The following is a 21,300-nucleotide window of genomic DNA, read 5'->3' as shown; positions in this document are numbered from 1 at the left end:
ATTAGCATATAACTATCTACAGATTTCACTTTACAACTAATAAAGTTGGCTTTCCGCACATAACCCAAGCTGGGCCGGGGGTGGGGGGAGCGTTATTAAATCTCCGCCGGCATCTCAATTATAACCAGAGTATCACAATTTCCTCCAGAAGCGGCGCTTTGGCACTTCACCTCACAAGGCGGGAGAAACCGCCCGGCGTCGGGCGTCTCCAGCGGGCAATCCTCTCAGAACCGGAAGTCCTCTTCTCGCCTCAGTTTCCACAAAGTGAAAGAACCGCTGGCGGGTCGTAACGGTCCCCGGCCCCTCCCTACCCGCGGGCAGCCACGCCCCGAGGGCGGAGACCGGGCGGAGCCGCGAGCTCTCCTCCGCCTCCTCCCGACTCACCGCTGCCCCCGGTGCCGGCGGCGCATGTGCCTGGCCACCCCTCCCCGGCCCTGGATTCCACTTCCTCTCCGCTGGCGCTGCCGCCGCAGCCGCCTTCAGGCCCCGCGCCGCCTCCGGAGTCCATGGCCGGGACGCGCTGGGTGCTCGGGGCGCTGCTCCGAGGCTGCGGCTGCAACTGCAGCAGCTGCCGGCGCACCGGCGCCGCCTGCCTGCCCTTCTACTCGACCGCCGGCTCCTTTCCCTCGGGAGTCTCGGGTCGCCGCCGCCTGCTGCTGCTGCTCGGGGCCGCCGCGGCCGCCGCCTCTCAGACGCGGGGCTTCCAGAGCGGGCCTGTGACCGCCGGGAGGCTGGCGGGCCCTCCCACCGCGGCCGCATCCGCCGCCGCCGCGGCCGCTGCCTCGTACCCGGCCCTGCGCGCCCCTTTGCTGCCGCAGTCACTGGCGGCGGCTGCGGCGGGCCCGGCGCGGGGCTACAGCCAGGTACGTGGGTGCCGAGAAGGGCCGCGCGCCGGACCCTCCCCCGGCCGCGCGCCCGCGCCCCTCGGCGTGCGTCTCGCCGGCGCGCGCGGGGTTCCGCGGCACGCGCCGCACCCCCCTTCCGCTCCCACCCCCGCCCGCCCAGTCCTCCTATTGGGCCCCAGAACAAGGGACGCTTTCCCAGGCCTCGGGTTTTCTCCTTGTTTTTGTTCTCCTCTCGAGTCTGTGGTCGGTTGGGCAGTGTAAGTGTGACTGGGGGTGAATGTTGAGGCCTTGTTTCCCGCCGGCCTATGGTAGGTTTTGTGAGGCGGTCTCCGTCCCCGCCGCGCATCCCTGTGGCTCCCCGCCCCCCGGTCGTGAAGTTGGGAGGCTGGACCCCGGGAGGGTCGGGACTTTATGTGTCGCTCGAGCACTAGGCCTGGGCGGCCCTCGGCGCACCTCGCGGTCTGCTGCTGAGAAGCTTCCCGCACTCGCGTGGGCTGGGTTGGTGGGGGGTTGGGGGCACAATCAGTCTGGTCCCCGGCGCTGTCCTCGCTCTCGAGTCCCTGGGGAAAGGCGGGTTGCCCCAGTTACTGAAGGTCACCTCCGCCTCTTCTGACGGAAGGTCCTTTAGGACCGTGGGTCATCGCCGGTGGAAGGACAGCTTGGAGACCGATATGGGGGGAGGGGGGCCGAGGAGAGGGGCTGGGGCTGATGATGACTTGGGGACCCAGGAGTGAGTCTACAGTAATTTACTTGTTTTTTTAGTGAGTGTGTACAGATTGCAAATATTTTGTGCCTCATAGGAAGCTCTCCTTCTGCTTGTTAACGTGGCGTCTGGGAAATGTCAGCACACTTTTTTTGACTAACATGTTCCTGATGCCTTGGGTCATATTTATCTTAATTCAGTTTGTGCTTCTCCTTGAACTTCGGGTAACTGGGAAGCTGATCAGCATGGCTGCTGTCTGCCAGTGGCTGAGCTAATGGATTTGAATCTGGGCCCAATAGTTTTTGCTGCCCTTTTTTGTAAAAGCTTGTGATGCTTATGGAATTCTGGGAAAATGGGGAATGTTGTTTTGATTAAAAGAAAATAGTATGCCTTTGTGACCTGGCTGCTCTTTTTTTCTGATATTTTTTTCTGTGAATTTAGCTAATATAATGATATGTGTTGAGCCTTTACTAGTATTATACTGTGTTTGCATTATTGATTCCTTAAAATTATGTGTCAATCTTCGTGAAAATGACAGGAACATAAAAAAGCGTGAAGTATCTCTCTTCAGTAGAGTGCAAGTCACTTGACTTAAAGCCTGTCTTCCCGTGTTGATAATCGTAGTGCTTGTTGCATTCTTATTAAATATGTATCAGGCCTTTGCTACACGTTTACATTTATCATTGACTCCTTAAAATTAGACAAGTTTTCATGTAAATGGTAGGATGGTACAAAGGAATCTGTTTCCTTAGCCTAGTAGAGTGCAAGTCTTAAAACCTGGGTTGTCTTCCCTGGTTATGGTTGTGGTGCTTGTTAGAACCTTGTTATGTTCCATGTTTTGTTTAGTCTGGTAAAATAGAGTTTTTTGCATGTGTCTCAAGCTCCAGTTACCTCACACTACTGCTTTTGCGATTAATGATCTTTTCCTTGTTCAGTTGACCTGACATACCAGTTGACAGGTTAATCTTTGCAAGCATCCTGCTGACCTGTTGATTTATACACTCCTAAATGTCTTTTATTAGCTCCCCTTTGCCTACCAGTTTAAGGACACACACTGAGCTTAACACTAAAGTCCCTCTGCTGTGTGGTACCCAGTTCCTTTTGCCAGCTCATCTTCTTTGGCTCCTAATTGCACCCTGCAGTTTAGCCAAATGCAATTATTGCTGTTTTGCAAATGGGCTTCTGTTCCTACTGTTTGTTCCCCTTCTCAGACTGGACTGTCTGGCCCTTATATATTGCTCTCAGAATTCTAGCCTGCCTTCAGTGTTCATCTCATATCTTATCTTGATTCTTTTGTTTGTGCTCTGTTTTCAATTTCTATAATATCTTTTATCGTAACTATAAACTTAAAACATCTTGTCCGTGTCCTTGTCCTATGCTACATGGTAAGCTTTTTGAGATGGAGGCCCAGTTATGGCCTACTGTGGTTAGGAGGTGTCTATATATTTGTCAAATTGAAGGGACCTCTCTTGTCCCGCCTTACACTATTAGGTGTAATTTAAGATTGATAAATTTAAAAACAAGCCTGGAATAAAATTTATATTCTGCCAAGCCATTAGGCTGTGTATGCTTCTTGCTTTAGGATGTGCAATGTAAGCCAGAACAGGATGAGTTAGATTTGTGAATTTTCCTGGCCTCTGAAATAACTAATTGTCCCTAAAGAATAACATTCAGAGTCTTTTTGTAGAAATAAACATTTGCTAAGTACACGTTCAAGAAATATTTCTGCAATTCTTCATTTCTCTTGGAAGGAATCCAAAACTACCTACCTGGAGGATCTTCCACCTCTCCCTGAGTATGAATTGCCTCCGTCCAAGTTGGGAGAGGAAGTGGATGATGTTTATCTCATTCGAGCTCAAGGATTGCCATGGTCTTGCACTGTAGAAGATGTGCTTAGCTTTTTCTCAGGTATATTTTATGTATGCTTTAAATATGTAACCTTGGGACTCCACTGCAATCCGGTGGTTTAGACTCTGCTTCCACTGCAGGGGCACAGGTTTGATCTTTAATGGAGTGGGGACTAAGATCCCACGTGCCACATGGTGTGGCCAGAAAAAAAGTTGTAATTTCATTTGTGTAAAAGGCAGTCCCATAAAATCCAAGTTAGACTATGCTGTAGACATCTTATTTGATGGATGGAAATTGTCTCATTCTGAGGACATCATATGTATTATTTGTCATATATACCAGATTTAAAGACCTTAAATATAGCAAAAATTTTAATGTTAAAACTATATGGTGTGAAATCAGTTTTTTCAGAAGTTTTAATGTGTGCATAACCTGTTAGTGGAAATATGTTAGTGAGAATATACTTGAGTAGTTTTTTGTGTAACACATATATTGTTGTTGTTGTTCCCTTAATAACATGTTTGAAGGTTTATGTATTTATGGTTGATTTTAAGCTTTTGTATCTTCCTCTGATTTTTTATTTTCCTGCTTATTAAGAGGCTTCTAGAAGATGCTGGCTTCAATGTTACATGTTAAATGAACATGTAATACTATATTAAGTACCTGATGTGCATTGTATTTACATCTTCAACTTGCTCCCAATATAAGGAGTGCACAGTTTGGGGATGTCTTTTCTTTGGTAATGAAAAAGAGGAAAAGTTAAATTATGTTGCAAAATTATTCTGATAGATATTTTAGAGTTCTTATGGATATGATCATAACAAAGAAGACACTTATGCATAAACCTGACCATATTTTAATTCCTTGAATGATGTCAAACCAATTGTAGAAACATTTGGAAGGACATATTAATCCCATTTTGTGTTGAGCCTAGCCTGATTTGCCATTTACTGATCATGAGGTCATAAACTTATGTGCTAAGGTTTGCTTATCTTTTCCACACGGAACATTTAAAGAGGCCACCACCATCATTAGCATTTGGATGCTTTTGGTGCTGAGGGTTTGTGTAAGGAAAATGGCGGTCAGTTTGGATCCTGCTTCATTTTGTTGTTGGAAGATTGCAACTCTGATTACTTGTATTGATATGATTGAGCTAAAACTTTGATTTCTGGTTTTGATTGATTTTACTCACAAACTTTCAGACTGCAGAATTCGCAATGGTGAGAATGGAATTCACTTCCTCTTAAATAGAGATGGGAAACGAAGGGGTGATGCCTTAATTGAAATGGAGTCCGAGCAGGATGTGCAAAAAGCCTTAGAAAAACACCGCATGTACATGGGGCAGCGGTATGTGGAAGGTACGTGGAGTCGTATTATTGCTTTTTGGAATCATTACATAAACTGTACTTCTCAAGGCAGTTTCATTTGATCCTATGTTAAATATTATGAATAGTGAAGTAGTTAGATACTGTGAATAACCCTTTTCCAAGGTGGGAAAGTGAAGCTAAAAATAATCTGTTTCTTGTCTGTAAAATGAGGATGTTGACAAAGTTTACCTCTGATGTTGTGATGTTACAGCTGGCTCATGGTAAACATCTGAAAATGTCATTTATTATTTTCACCAGAGAAGTATTATTACATATGTTTTTAGATTCTTATATAATCTACCCAGTGTGATTATTTTTTAAATGGATTTTTATATAAATTTTGCATACCTTTTTTTTTTGCTTAGTCTATGAGATAAACAATGAAGATGTGGATGCCTTAATGAAGAGCCTGCATGTCAAATCTGCACCTGTGGTAAATGATGGAGTGGTTCGCTTGAGAGGACTTCCTTATAGTTGCAACGAGAAAGACATCGTAGATTTCTTTGCAGGTGCTTTTCAGTTATATCATGTTTGGGCCCTCATATCATCTTCCTCCGGGCTCCCCTAGTGGCTTAGTGGTAAAGAATCCGCCTGCCAGTGCAGGAGACTTCAGTTCAGTCCCTGGGTCAGGAAGATCCTTTGGAGAAGGAAGTGACAATCTACTTCACTATTCTTGCCTGGGAAATCCCATAATTGGGAGCCTGGCAGGCTAGAGCCCATGGAGTCACAAAGAGTCGGACACGACTAAGTCACTAAAGAACAGCAACAGTCTTCTCCCTCTGTTGTTTCCTTTTATCTTAGGTGAACATTTTCCTGTTCAGTTGTGTTCAGTTGCTAAGTCGTGTCTGACTCTTTGCAACGCCATGGACTACAGCAACGCCAGGCCTCTCTGACCATCGCCAACTCCAGGAGTTTACTCAAAATCATGTCCATTGAGTTGGTGATGCCATCCAACCATCTCATCCTCTTTCTTTCCCTTCTCCTCCCTCCTTCAGTCTTTCTCAGCATCACAGTCTTTTCAGTTGAGTCAGTCCTTCACATCAGGTGGCCAAAGTATTGGAGTTTGAGCTTCAGCATCAGTCCTTCCAAAGAATATTCAGGGTTGATTTCCTTTAGGATGGACTGGTTGGATCTCCTTGCAGTCCAAGGGACTCTCAAGAGTCTTCTCCAACACCACAGTTCAAAAGCATCAATTCTTCAGTGCTCAGCTTTCTTCACAGTCCAACTCTCACATCCATACATGACCACAGGAAAAACCATAGCCTTGACTGGACGGACCTTTGTTGGCAAAGTAATATCTCTGCTTTTGAATATACTGTCTAGGTTGGTCATAGCTTTTCTTCCAAGGAGTAAGCGTCTTAATTTCCTGGCTGCAGTCACCATCTGCAGTGATTTTGGAGCCCAAAAAAATAAAGTCTGCCACTGTTTTCACTGTTTCCCCATCTATTTGCCATGAAGTGATGGGACCAGATGCCATGATCTTCGTTTTCTGAATGTTGAGTTTTAAGCTGCTAACTTTTTCATTCTCCTCTTTCACTTTCATCAAGAGGCTCTTTAGTTCTCTTTATGCCATATGGGTGGTGTCATCTGCATATCTGAGGTTATTGATATTTCTCCCGGCAGTCTTGATTCCAGCTTGTGCTTCATCCAGCCCAGTGTTTCTCATGATGTACACTTGGCATATAAGTTAAATAAGCAGGGTGACAATACACAGCCTTGACGTACTCCTTTTCCTATTTGGAACCAGTCCGTTTTTCCATGTCCGGTTCTAACTGTTGCTTCCTGACCTGCATACAGATTTCTCAAGAGACAGGTCAGGTGGTCTGGTATTCCCATCTCTAAGAATTTTCCACAGTTTATTGTGATCCACACGGTCAAAGGCTTTGGCATAGTCAATAAAGCAGAAATAGATGTTTTTCTGGAACTCTTGCTTTTTCGATGATCCAGTGGATGTTGGCAATTTGATCTCTGCTTCCTCTGCCTTTTCTGAAACTAGCTTGAACATCTGGAAGTTCACAGTTCATGTACTGTAGAAACCTGGCTTGGAGAATTTTGAGCATTACTTTACTAGTGTTTGAGATGAGTGCAATTGTGTGGTAGTTTGAGCTTTCTTTGGTATTGCCTTTCTTTGGGATTGGAATGAAAACTAACCTTTTCCAGTCCTGTGGCCACTGCTGAGTTTTCCAAATTTGCTGGCATATTGAATGCAGCACTTTCACAACATCATCTTTTAGGATTTGAAATAGCTCAACTGGAATTCCATCACCTCCACCAGCTTTGTTCATAGTGATGCTTCCTAAGGCCCACTTGTTTACAGGAGAAGTCTTCATTTGGAGTTCCAATATTTATAGATTATATAAGTATTTTGACCTATCATGCTGATCTTTGAGGGTGTCACATTTAAAAGTGATTTCACGTGAAGTTTTTATTTTTTTCTATGAGGAAAACATTCTTTCATAAAAGTGGCTGTATTTGTCTAAGACAGCAATTTATATGATTTAAAGGCATTATTATCTAATTCTTAGCAGTAAGATATGCATCAGCAGTGACGTTAGTCTAAATTTCTATTTCACCTAATGTGTAATTAATGGCAAAAAACAAAGAGAGAGAGAGTTGTGTGTTTTAGACGGACTGCTTGGACCCTAAACATTCTGGGAATAGGTGAGTGTTATTGGCTTTTGACTGCATAATAATTTTCTTCCCATTATGTGGGTATAGGCTTTGAGACTGGCAAACTAGCTATACAATTTTACTAATAAAAATTTTTTTAGAATGTGATTGAATGTATTAAGTTGTAAGACTAAAAAAGCTCTTGTTAGCAGCACTAATTTGTAATAATTTTTGGACACCTAGGACTGAATATAGTAGACATTACTTTTGTCATGGATTATAGAGGGAGAAGAAAAACAGGAGAAGCCTATGTGCAGTTTGAGGAACCAGAAATGGCCAGCCAAGCCCTTTTGAAACACAGGGAAGAAATTGGCAACCGGTGAGTGAAGCAGATAGTAATGATGTAGAAAGATCAAACATTGGGTCATTTTGATAAATACAATGTAACATGACTGTTAAATTATTTCAATACAGACATGAGCTGTCAGATGTCCATCACTTAGATGAATAAATTAACATTTGTTACATTTGCTGCATCTGTTTTTTCAGTTTATGTCTTTTTTTTTAACATGATCTCAATATTTATTATCTAATGCCAGTCCGTAATCACATTTTCCTATTTATACCCAAAGGTATAACCCAATAGGTTATACCTATTTATACCTTTTCTAGTTGCCTTCTTTTTCCCCACCAAAAGCTAGACATGGTCCACACGTTGCATTTGATTATTATGCTTGCAGTTCTATTAAGTTTGAGCAAATCCCCTTTCCCTTTTTATCCCCTTCTCCTTTTTATTATTTTTTCCTCCATTAGGCCATGCCACGTAGCTTGTGGGATCTACATTCCCCAATTAGGGATTGAACCCACGCCCACAGCAATAAAACACTGAGTCCTAGCCACTTGACCACCAGGGAATTCACCCTCCCTCCCCTTTTACTATCCAGTTGGCTTTTGAAGAAATTGAATAAGTGGTCCTGTATAGTGTCTCACATTCTGTATTTATATTTTTGCTTCCTCGTGGTGTCCTTTAACTTACTCCTTTGTATCCTGTGTTATTTCCTGGTAACTAGATGTTAAAATCTTGGATTTATTCAGGTTAACATTTTGATATGAATACTCTATTGAGGCTTCCCAGGTGCTCAGCGGTAAAGAATCTGCCTACCAATGCAAGAAACGCGGGTTCGATCCCTGGGTTGGGAAGATCCATGCTGGAGGAGGAAATGACAACCCACTCCAGTATTCTTGCCTGGAAAATTCCATGGACAGGAACCTGGTGGGCTAGAGTCCATGTGGTCACAAAGAGTTGGACACAACTAAGCACGAGTTAGAACTGGACATGGAACAACAGACTGGTTCCAAATAGGAAAAGGAGTACATCAAGGCTGTATATTGTCACCCTGCTTATTTAACTTATATGCAGAGTACATCATGAGAAATGCTGGGCTGGAAGAAGCACAAGCTGGAATCAAGATTGCCGGGAGAAATATCAGTAACCTCAGATATGCAGATGACACCACCCTTATGGCAGAAAGTGAAGAAGAACTAAAAAGCCTCTTGATGAAAGTGAAAGAGGAGAGTGAAAAAATTGGCTTAAAACTCAACATTCAGAAAATGAAGATCATGGCATCTGGTCCCACCACTTCATGGGAAATAGATGGAGAAATAGTGGAAACAGTGTCAGACTTTATTTTTTTGGGCTCCAAAATCACTGCAGCCATGAAATTAAAAGACACTTACTCCTTGGAAGGAAAGTTATGACCAACCTAGATAGCATATTCAAAAGCAGAGACAGTACTTTGCCAACAAAGGTCCATCTAGTCAAGGCTTTGGTTTTTCCAGTGGTCATGTATGGATGTGAGAGTTGGACTGTGAAGAAAGCTGAGTGCCAAAGAATTGATGCTTTTGAACTGTGGTGTTGGAGAAGACTCTTGCAAGTCCCTTGGACTTCAAGGAGATCCAACCGGTCCATTCTGAAGGAGATCAGCCCTGGGATTTCTTTGGAAGGACTGATGTGGAAGCTGAAACTCCAGTACTTTGGCCACCTCATGCGAAGAGTTGACTCATTGGAAAAGACTCTGATGCTGGGAGGGATTGGGGGCAGGAGGAGAAGGGGATGACAGAGGATGAGATGGCTGGATGGCATCACTGACTTAATGGACGTGAGTCTGAGTGAACTCTGGGAGTTGGTGATGGACAGGGAGGCCTGGCGTGCTGCGATTCATGGGATTGCAAAGAGTCAGACATGACTGAGCGACTGAACTGAACTGAAGCACGAGCACAATAAATCTCCTTAGTAAATTTAAGAAATATTGCCCGTCTAGGTCTGTAAATGCAGATGACTCCTATAATTTGAGCTTGATAACCTAATTTGGAAAAGCATTGTTCAGAAAAAGGAAACTGGTTCCAGAAGCCTGAATTTAATAGTTCCCACAAGCATACAGAAAGCAAGTTAGAACGGACATTTAGTTCATGAATTCTCCTTAGCCTCTAGTTAAGTCCTGAGGCAAGTTAGCTCTTCGAATACAGTGACTTTAAATGTCTTGGCAGATACGATGAATTTTCACAGAAATGATTTGTAAGGCCTCAAGAGATTATTAATCAAATGTATTAAAAAAATAACAAAACCTTTCTTAACAGATTCTTTTTATATATACAGTTGACCTTTGCATATTTGTCCTTGTGGAGTGAAATGGGGTGAAAACATTGGTAAAAGAAAACTGTTACTTTATGGAGGGTTAAATCGTTGACCTGGTCTGTTGAGAGTACTTTTTCATGGGCTAATGTCTGTGTCCATTCTTAGTTTTCTCCCTACCTGTTGTCTTTGGACACCCATGTTTGTTGACCTTTGGAAATATATATGCATATTTTATTTTAAAAGAGTTCACTATGAAGTTAATTTGTACCATTTGCACATATTCACTTTTGTTTTGACATAGATATATAGAGATATTTCCAAGCAGAAGGAATGAAGTTCGAACACACGTTGGTTCTCATAAGGGAAAAAAAATATCATCTTCTCCCAGTGCTAAATATATAACTGAGCCAGAAATGGTCTTTGAAGAGCATGAAGTAAATGAGGATATCCGACCCATGACAGCTTTTGAAAGTGAGAAGGAAATAGGTAAGGACTTGCCTCTTATTGAAATTCGTTGGGTCTGCCTTGTATGTTTTGATATTTGTTTAAAAAAAAACTTTTATGATTATGTTGTATGACATTGTAATAGTATAGGATAAAGGGTATTGAGTTAAATATTTAACATGTCTTTGAGTGTAGTGTGTACTGTGAATACACAGTCTTCCCTCAGTATTCACAGGGGATTGGGTCCAGGAGTCGTCATAGATACCAGAATCCATGAATGCTCAAGTCTGATAGTCAGCCTTCTGTATCCAGAAGTTCCACATACAGGGTATGAAGGGTTGACTGTACAGGCCGAACATACAGGTTTTTAAAAACTTTACTTATTTTTTTGTAGATTCTGTGTCAAAAGCCAGGTTTCACATATATAACAAAAAGAAGTAAGTTTGTCAGCATTTTAAACTTAAGTTGGGAAAAGATGTGTGTAAGAGAGCAGGATTGTTGACAAAGGATGTTGTCTGCCTCTGTGTTTAATTATTCCTTTGATTCTTAATCCTAAAACAGTGTTTAGAATCTTGAAAGTTTGATAAATACGTTCTAAGTTTGTGCCCTAGAAATACCCTGTTACCTTACTAATTTTTTTTAAGTGATTATAACCCAGGAAATTTCTTGCCTTTATTTTTCATTCATAATTGTTTTTCCTTCTCTTTGTTGTTAGAAAAAGATACGTTCTTTATAATCTGGTAGTGGTTTGAGACACTAAATCCTTATAAGTGTTCAGGTGATATCTGTTAGGTGGGAGAAATTTCAGATGATTGGCTTTTAAAATGGAAGCCCTCTTCCTTACTATTTGAAAAGGAATTGAGGATTTTGAAATTAAAATCATTCATAATTGCAGTCTGCGAATAACTCTGAAGCTTTGATGTTCCTGACAGTGCTTTTTGTTCCACTTCTCAGAATTGCCTAAGGAGATGTCAGAAAAGATTCCAGAGGCTGTTGATTTTGGAACTACGTCTTCACTACATTTTGTCCATATGAGAGGATTGCCTTTCCAAGCCAATGCCCAAGACATTATAAATGTGTGTGGCAGTAAGATATCCAATCTCAATAGCTTTGAATAACAGTTCTGAAGTTTTGAACTTCTGTTTGGGGAAGGTAGAGCAAGATGGCATCTCCATGACTCTGGAAGCTTGTTTTATTTTTGTTGGCTAAGAAGTGTGGGTTTTATTACATTTTAAAGTCATCTATAATGGCATAAAATGATTTTACAGATGTAGAATTATATGGTATAGGTTTAGTATTCAAAGTGAAAAAGCTTGGTTTTCTCTAAATTAGTTCAGTTAATTTTTGAGTTTAAAAAAAGACTCAGTGCTTTTCTCACATTGTAATTATCTACTATCTACTACTTATCTTAAATGCTTGGAGGTTTCAGTTGACCATATAACCTTGCATCCAGCTTCCCTGATTTTTGAGAAAAGAAATTTTTGAAATATTTTATGATAGATATTATATGAAACGAAAAGATACGAAACAACAAAGTACTTACTGATTTTCTGAACTTGAGAATATATTCTTAAGGTAGATCCAAAGCTGGAGCCTTAAGTTAGCAGTGGGTCATCAGAATTGTCATTATTTCAGAGAGCCTAATAGAAATCATATCTTTACCCAAATGAAGGTTGCACAGTCTCTTTAAAGAATTGCTTTCTGTTGCTTTGGTTTGGAATATTAACCACTCAGTGTGGTAGCTCTGTTTAGGTGGTGCTGGTAAGAAAATGATTATTAGCTGCATGTCTAATTAAAACATGATAAAAATGAATGATTATTAAAAAATGAAGTATTTTTGATGGGTGATTTTTTAGAAACACAGAAGGATGTATGTGGGAGGAATAATAAAAGTAGTCTTTGTTGGTATGAAGGAAAGTTTGAAAACTATTTGTATATTATTGTATTTATAGTGTAAGTTCTCTATGAACAGATATTTGAAATATAACCGTGAGTTCTAAGAAGATCAGAAGAGCCAAATGAAATGGTAGATGTGTAATTACATAGTTGCTTAAAGAGATTTCCTAAAAATAAATTTATTAGCTGTATGAATTAGAGTCTGAAAGAAAAGTGCAGGGCCACCAGACTTGTAGAAATTAGACCTAGTAACATTATGTTCCTTTTGGCTCTCTTTGTTTGTTTAGTTTTTTGCTCCATTGAAGCCTGTTAGAATCACCATGGAATACAGTTCCAGTGGGAAGGCCACTGGAGAAGCTGATGTGCACTTCGATACCCATGAGGATGCTGTTGCAGCTATGCTCAAGGATCGGTCCCATGTTCGTAAGTGCTGCCCATGATTTTTGTTATCAGTTTTGACAACAAATCCCTTTTTCTGTTGTAGAGTTTACCCAGAAGTCTTTCATGGGGGAACTGTATTCTGCTAATACTATTAAATAAATGTAAAGAAGACAAAACTCCACCTTATAATGAGAAGCATTTATTTGTCTATTTACTATTCTGAATATTTCTATCCAGAGTTAGGTTTTGTTTTGTTTTCATTTTTAACTAAGGAAAGGATGGGACAGAGGGTTTGAGTTGCTGGCTAAACTCAAAAAAAATGGCTACAGTATTACTTCTGCCTTTGTAACTTTTTAAAAATGGACCCTTTTATGTTATTCTCAGATCATAGGTATATTGAATTGTTCCTGAATTCATGTCCGAAAGGAAAATAAAACTTCAAAGGATTCCAGATAATAAGGTAAATTTAAGAGGTAGAATTGTGGAAATTATTTTCAGTTGATAAATTAATCATTAACTCACTAATTTGTAATATGTAAAACCATTCTCTTTTTAATAAAGATCAAACTAATCATGATTGAAGCCTCACTATAAGAAATGAAATTCTCCTGGGGAATAGAATTCATTATGATCGTACAGTGGCTTGATTTTCCTATTAGAATCTCTTTGCATCGTTTCCAGCATTCATCATTCTGTGTGCCTAAAAATAATTTTTCACCTTTAGTAGCTGTATATTATATTATAATACAGTGAAAATGTGCCTCATATTAGCTTGTCTTCCTAAAAAATTGACTCACATTTCTTAGTTCTAAGGTACAGCCTTGTCTAACTCAGTGAAACTATGAGCCATGCCTTGTAGGGCCACGCAAAATGGACGGGTCATGGTAGAGAGTTCTAACAAAATGCGGTCTAATGGAGAAGGAAATGGCAAACCACTTCAGTATTGCCTTGAGAACCCCATGGACAGTATGAAAAGGCAAAAAGATAAAACACTGAAAGATGAATTCCCCAGGTCTGTAGGTGCCTGGTATGCTGCTGGAGAAGAGTGAAGAAATAACTTGAGAAAGAATGAAGAGACCAGACCCAAACACCCAGGGTTGATGTGACTGGTGGTGGAAGTAAAGTCCGATGCTGTACAGAACTATATAGCATAAGAACCTGGAATGTTAGGTCAATGAATCAATGTTAGGTCAATGTTAGGTAAATTGGAAGTGGTCAAACAGGAGATGGCAAGAGTGAACATCGACATTTTAGGAATCAGTGAGCTAAAAATGGACTGGAATGGGTGAATTTAACTCCAGTAGTCATGTATGGATGTGAGAGTTGGACTATGAAGAAAGCTGAGCACCAAAGAATTGATGCTTTTGAACTGTGGTGTTGAAGAACACTCTTGAGGGTCCCTTGGACTGCAAGGAGATCCAACCAGTCCATCCTAAAGGAGATCAGTCCTGAGTGTTCGTTGGAAGGACTGATGTGGAAGCTGAAACTCCAGTACTTTGGCCACCTGATGCGAAGAGCTGACTCATTTGAAAAGACCCTGATGCTGGGAAAAATTGAAGGCAGGAGGAGAAGGGGAAGACAGAGGATGAGATGGTTGGATGACATCACCGACTCAATGGACCGGAGTTTGGGTAATCTCCAGGAGTTGGTGATGGACAGGGAGGCCTGGCGTGCTGCGGTCCATGGGGTCACAAAGAGTTGGGCACGACTGAGCAACTGAACTGAACTGAACCATTATATCTACTACTGTGGGCAAGAATCCCTTAGAAGAAATGGACTAGCCCTCATAGTCAACGAAAGAGTCTGAAATGCAATTCTGGGGTGCAGTGTCAAAAACGACAGAATGATCTCTTGGATGTTTCCAAGGCAAGCCATTTCAATATCACAGTAATCCAAGTCTCTGCCCCAACCAGTAATACTGAAGAAGCTGAAGTTGAATGGTTCTGTGAAGACCTACAAGACCTTCTGGAACTAATACCCAAAAAAGATGTTCTTTTCATAGGGGAATGGAATGCAAAAGTAGAAAGTCTAGATACCTGGAGTAACAGGCAAATTTGGCCTTGGAGTACAAAATGAAGCAGGACAAAGGCTAACAGAGTTTTGCCAAGAGAATGCACTGGTCATAGCAAACACCCTCTTTGAACAACACACGAGAAAACTCTACACATGGACATCACCAGATGGTCAATACTGAAATCAGATTGATTCTTTGCAGCCAAGATGGAGAAGCTCTATACAGTCAGTGAAAACAAGATCAGAAGCTGACTGTGGCTCAGATCATGAACTCCTTATTGCCAAATTCAGACTTAAATTGAAGAAAGTAGGGAAAACTACTAGACCATTCAGGTATGACTTAAATCCCTTATGATTATACAGGGGAAGAGACAAATAGATTCAAGGGTTTAGATCTGATAAGACAGAGTGCCTGAAGAACTATGGACAGAGGTTCATAACATTGCACAGGAGGCAATGATCAAGACCATCCCTAAGAAAAAGAAATGCCAAAAGACAAAATGGTTGTCTGAGGAGGTCTTACAAATAGCTAAGAAGAGAAGCAGAAGGCAAAGGAGAAAAGGAAAGATACACCCATTAGAATGCAGAGTTCCACAGAATAGCAAGGAGAGGTAAGCAAGCCTTCCTAAGCGATCAGTGCAAAAAAATAGAGGAAAATAACAGAATGGGAAAGACTAGAGATCGCTTCAAGAAAATTAGAGATACCAAGGGAACATTTCATGCAAAGAAGGGCACAATAAAGGACAGAAACGATCTGGACCTAACAGAAGCAGAAGATATTAAGAAGAGGTGGCAAGAATACATGGAAGAACTATACAAAAAGATCTTCATGACCCAGATAACCACGGTGGTGTGATCACTCACCTAAAGCCAGACATCCTGGAATGCGAAGTCAGGTGGGCCTTAGGATGTGTCACTACAAAGAAAGCTAGTGGAGGTGATGGAATTTCAGTTGAGCTATTTCAAATCCTGAAAGATGATGCTGTGAAAGTGCTGAACTCAAGGGGATATGTCAGCATATCCATGTCAAATATGGAAGCAAATGTGGAGAACTCAGCAGTAGCCACAGGACTGGACAAAGTCAGTTTTCATTCAAATCCCTAAGAAAGGCAATCCCAAAGAATGTTCTCATTACCACACAATTGCATTTATCTCATATGCTAGTAAAGTAAATCTCAAAATTCTTCAAGCAAGGCTTCAACAGTATGTGAACCATGAACTTCCAGATGTCCAAGCTGGATTTAGAAAAGGCAGAGGAACCAAAGATCAAATTGCCAACATCCGTTGGATCATCAAGAAAGTAAGAGAGTTCCAGAAAAACATCTACTTCCGCTTTATTGACTACACCAAAGCCTTTGACTGTGTGGATCACACCAAACTATGGAAAATTCTTAAGAGATGGGAATACCAGACCACCTTACCTGCCTCTTGAGAAATCTGTATGCTGGTCAGGAAGCAACAGTTAGAACTGGACATGGAATGACAGACTGGTTCCAAATAGGAAAAGGAGTACGTCAAGGCTGTATATTGTCACCTGCTTATTTAACTTACATACAGAGTACATCATGCGAAATGCTGGGCTGGATGAAGCACAAGCTGGAATCAGGATTGCTGGGAGAAATATCAGTAACCTCAAATACGCAGATGACACCACCCTTATGGCAAAAAAATGAAGAACTAAAGAGCCTTTTGATGAAAGTGAAAGAGAAGAGTGTAAAAAGCTGGCTTAAAACTCAACATTCAGAAAACAGACCATGGCATCTGGTCCCATCACTTCATGGCAAATAGATGTGGAAACAGTGACAGGCTTTATTTTCTTGGGCTCCAAAATCACTGCAGATGGTGACTGCAGCTATGAAATTACAAGACGCTTGCTCCTTGCAAGAAAAGCTATGACCAACCTAGACAGCATATTCAGAAGCAGAGATATTACTTTGCTAACAAGGGTCCACACAGTCAAAGCTGTGGTTTTTCCAATGGTCTTGTATGGATGTGAGAGTTGGACCATAAAGAAAGCTGAGCACTGAAGATTGTGCTTTTGAGCTGTGGTGTTGGAGAAGACTTGAGAGTCCCTTGGACTGCAAGGAGATCCAACCAGTCAATCCTAAAGGAAATCAGTACTGAATATTCATTGGAAGGACTGATGTTGAAGCTGAAACTCCAATACTTTGGCTGCCTGATGCAAAGAACTGACTCATTGGGATAGACCTTGATGTTGGGAAAGATGAAGGCAGGAGGAGCAAGGGACAACAGAGGATGAGATGATTGGATGGTATTAGCAACTTGATGGGAATGTGTTTGAGCAAGCTTTGGGAGTTGTTGAAGGACAGGGAAGCCTGGCGTGCTGCAGTCCATGGGATCGCAAAGAGTTGGACAGGACTGAGCAACTGAACCGAACTGAAGGTGTTTTTAAGGTGTTTAAAACAATACATTTGACCCAATCAAAAAATGGGACAAAGAACTAAACAGACATTTCTCCAAAGAAGACATACAGATGGCTAACACACACATGAAAAGATGCTCAACATCACTCATTATCAGAGAAATGCAAATCAAAACCACTATGAGGTACCATTTCACGCCAGTCAGAATGGCTGCGATCCAAAAGTCTACAAGCAATAAATGCTGGAGAGGGTGTGGAGAAAAGGGAACCCTCTTCCACTGTTGGTGGGAATGCAAACTAGTACAGCCACTATGGAGAACAGTGTGGAGATTCCTTAAAAAACTGGAAATAGACCTGCCTTATGATCCAGCAATCCCACTGCTGGGCATACACACTGAGGAAACCAGAAGGGAAAGAGACACGTGTACCCCAGTGTTCATCGCAGCACTGTTTATAATAGCCAGGACATGGAAGCAACCTAGATGCCCATCTGCAGATGAATGGATAAGAAAGCTGTGGTACATATATACAATGGAGTATTACTCAGCCATTAAAAAGAATACATTTGAATCAGTTCTAATGAGGTGGATGAAACTGGAGCCTATTATACAGAGTGAAGTAAGCCAGAAAGAAAAACACCAATACAGTATACTAACGCATATATATGGAATTTAGAAAGATGGTAACAATAACCCTGTGTATGAGACAGCAAAAAAGACACTGATGTATAGATCAGTCTTATGGACTCTGTGGGAGAGGGAGAGGGTGGGGAGAATTGTGAGAATGGCATTGAAACATGTATAATATCATGTATGAAACGAGTCGCCAGTCCAGATTCGATGCACGATACTGGATGCTTGGGGCTGGTGCACTGGGACGACCCAGAGGGAGGGTATGGGGAGGGAGGAGGGTTCATGATGGGGAACACAGATATACCTGTGGCAGATTCATTTCGATATTTGGCAAAACTAATACAATATTGTAAAGTTTAAAAATAAAATTAAAAAAAAAATACATTTGAAACCAGGGTGTATCATGGATTTATATACGTTTAATGTACTACTGCTTCTTTTCCAAAAATGGTGTCATGAAAACTGTTTTCTTAGGACGTACATAGATTTCATAGAGTTTTATCTGTGACAAATCAAGTAGATATGTTTTGATGTTGCTTCCCTGACTCAGTGCTATGTGGTATCTTTTTCCCCGTAATTAATGTATTGTGATCGTTTTTCTACATGTAATGGTGCATTCCTTTAAAACATTTAACTGTAATGATTTCTTGAAAACACATGGGGCATTTCTTTACTGTAGTCAGGCCATTTTTGGATATAAAATCCCACAGTTGTGGGCCTTAAATATATTTATGTTAACTAAAATCTGTGTAAAATATATTTTGTGTTCAACCTTGAAAATCTGCTGTCTTTCTACCAGGCTGCAAACACTCATGCCTAACTAATTTTCTTTATCTTAGTTGTTTGTTAGATAACTTGCAGTAAATGAGAAAGAAAAAAAGTATTGAATTTGTAGTTTTAAATGATATGGGAATGTGTGCAGCACTTTTTTAGCTTGAGTAAAAATGTGCAACTTTTTTGTTTCATTTTCAGGATGAAGCAAGAAGCATTTCATTTGCACGTCTTTCTTGGACTTGGGATCTAAAGTTCCAGTTTTTTAGCAGCAACTGCTAGAGAAGTGATTTCAAGATTTTGGGTTAATTGCTTAGAAGAAAAATTCCATAGTGGACTGTTCAGAGAAAAAGATTCAGTTTAGGATTATGATACAAACCTCAAATTTAGTTTTTTTGTTTAAATTGTCCAGGATCTGGTTTAAAAATCTGGTCTTTATTTTATATAATTAAAGTTTGTTTTCATAGATGATTTGTGACCCAGAAGGCTGCATATTTTTATTCAGCACTGTCCTTTAAAATATTTCTCCCATTTTAAAAATTATCTGTTTGAGGTTTTGGTTTTTGCCTATGAATTAAGAGATACAATGTAAAACTTTTCATGGAATAAAATACTGATTTATTTTAGCCAAATACTCACCAAAGCAAGGAAAAGTTTCAGGCCCTTGAACCGTTATAGTTTTGCAGAGTTATTTTAATTTTAGATGTATTTGATTACTTAGATGGGGTAGGAATTAAAAAAACAAAACAAAATAAATACCACGTTAGTGAGTGTAAATGACAATAATTTGGCAGTTTTATGTCTTTAGAAATGTTTTGCCTTTTTCAGCCTTGTGCTAAAGGCATTTAATATTGGTGCCTGTATAATTAAGGAGGGAATTATAGTCTCAACTTAAAAGTTGTCTAACCCATCCCCTCCTCATCCCAGTGAGCCCCCCCCCCCCGCCCCCCCCGCTCAATCATCTTGTTTTGATTTTTGGGTAAACCTTAAGGTGTGTGTTAGTCTAAGAACTGTGAAGTGACATGTCATAACAGTCCTGACTTGTAAGGACATTAATGGCTTCACTTGAATTTAAACCAGCTCTAGGTAGGAAAAAAATCTTGTCTCATTTGCTTTTTCAGTGGGGTAGCACATCCCATATTTTAGAACAAGTAGGGGTGCCTTGCTTAAATAAAAATAGCATTTAATGTATAATTGTGTGAAAGGTTTATGGGTAAAGCTGTATTTCTGTCACATTGTGGCAGTATCTTCTGCTTTATATTAAACAGCTTGTTATTTAAATACTGGATCAAAATGGCTGGCTTCAAATTGTAGTCATTAATAAACTAACTTTATGTGCACCTGTGTAGGAGAATCAAAGTTCTGTATAGTTTCTTTGCCTTGTTCCTCTTCTCAGGGTGACAACTGTCACGTGGTTACCAGGAGATGCAATTCTAGTTCTTAAAGTTGAATTAGCCCAGATTTCTGAGAGGTGGTATCTGAAAGAGAGATTATGCCTTCTCTCATTTAAAACATAACCATCTTTGAATACCAGCTAAGATGAAATCGCTGTACTGTAAGTAGTCAATAAATGAAGACTTATTTCAGGCTGAAGATTACCTAAGAGTATTTATTTTGGAGTGTGTGAATCAACCTAATATATTTTTGTTACGTCAAGTCCTGGTCTATTAATATAAGAAGAAATGGTTAATTTTTAGTTGTGTTTGTTTTTATCATTCTATAAGAATGTGATTCAATCAACCAGCTTAACATCTTCCACGTTACTACCTAGATAGAAATGTATTTCCATATGTGGTTGAGTGTACTGAGCTATGTAAACTGGTGTCTGTAGCTGTATGAGCTATTAGAATATGATCTTTTCTCTCTCTCTTTCTCTCTGTACAACTCTTAGAAAAGAATGAGAGCAAAAGCATTAAGATGTTCTGTGGTGGGTAAGCTTGAAGGGATATATCTTCTTACTGTACTAGTGGCCGAGTTCTCACAAAAAAAAAAAACTGGTGTGCATTCTTGGGAAGTCATCTTATGAATTCATGTAATACTTTCCAATACTCCCTTTAATAGGTTATTGCTCATAATTTATGTTAGTAAGTGAGTAATAGCTGACAAGGCAAATGTAGTGCAGGAAAGAGAAGAAAAGCAGCACATAATAGAATAAAAGTAATTTTTATTTTTATCCAATCTAAAGACATACTCCCCCCCGCCCCTCAAAATGTGACAAAACTGGTTTGTGCATCATCATTTTCTATTGAAAGAATAGTGGCAGTGAATTTGCTCTTGTCTTTGGGTCCTTTGTGTCTTTATAATCTCCTCTGTGGTAAAGCTGTCAAAAATAGTGGGATTGGGTGTGTCGAGGTTTACCTGTATCCTTCTTTGGGCTGCTCAGAAGAATTACAAGGAGGGGATACTGATAAGGAGCATATAGATACCAAGGGGAAAATTGCTAGCCTGTGTTCTGATCTGACATACTGTTAGCAGAGAGTGAAGCAGAGCCGTTTTGTTTGTCCCTCTGTGTCTGGGTGAGAGGCTTCTGCCAGGTGCGGGGGGAGACTGAACCCACTATGGAGCGAAAGGCTCTGAATCCTCCTCAGTATTTCTGCAGTGTGGCCAGGAAGAACCAGGAGAAAGCCACTGCTATTATGTGACATTCTGAGGAAGTGACACTGCTAATTATTAGTTAACATGCTCTATTGGCATCCTCTGCCCTACAGTCCCTTAGCACAATGGTCTGCAACTTTTTTGGCACCAGGGACTGGTTTTGTGGAACAATTTTTC

At 40.6% G+C, this 21,300-nt stretch overlaps 1 protein-coding gene across 2 annotated transcripts; it reads left to right on the top strand.

Moving 5' to 3' along the window:
- The first annotated feature begins 432 nt into the window (after positions 1–432).
- On the top strand, positions 433–20,121 carry GRSF1 (G-rich RNA sequence binding factor 1). Of its 2 annotated transcripts, none has more exons than XM_055588754.1 (10): positions 433–863; positions 3,300–3,456; positions 4,599–4,754; positions 5,129–5,272; positions 7,617–7,752; positions 10,310–10,494; positions 11,407–11,528; positions 12,636–12,771; positions 13,114–13,189; positions 18,730–20,121. In XM_055588754.1, exons 1-9 carry the CDS (start codon positions 507–509, stop codon positions 13,161–13,163), a joined length of 1,443 nt encoding a protein of 480 aa, XP_055444729.1. In that variant the 5' UTR covers positions 433–506; the 3' UTR covers positions 13,164–13,189; positions 18,730–20,121. The 2 variants fall into 2 exon arrangements, with proteins under 2 accessions (XP_055444729.1, XP_055444730.1); XM_055588755.1 differs by lacking the exon at positions 433–863 and adding an exon at positions 1,136–1,153.
- The last annotated feature ends 1,179 nt before the right edge of the window (positions 20,122–21,300 follow it).

Source organism: Bubalus kerabau, chromosome 7 (genome assembly GCF_029407905.1).
Source record: "Bubalus kerabau isolate K-KA32 ecotype Philippines breed swamp buffalo chromosome 7, PCC_UOA_SB_1v2, whole genome shotgun sequence".
Lineage (NCBI taxonomy): Eukaryota > Metazoa > Chordata > Mammalia > Artiodactyla > Bovidae > Bubalus > Bubalus kerabau.
Note: the sequence above shows the minus strand (reverse complement) of the source record. Positions and strands in the feature narration are given on the sequence as shown.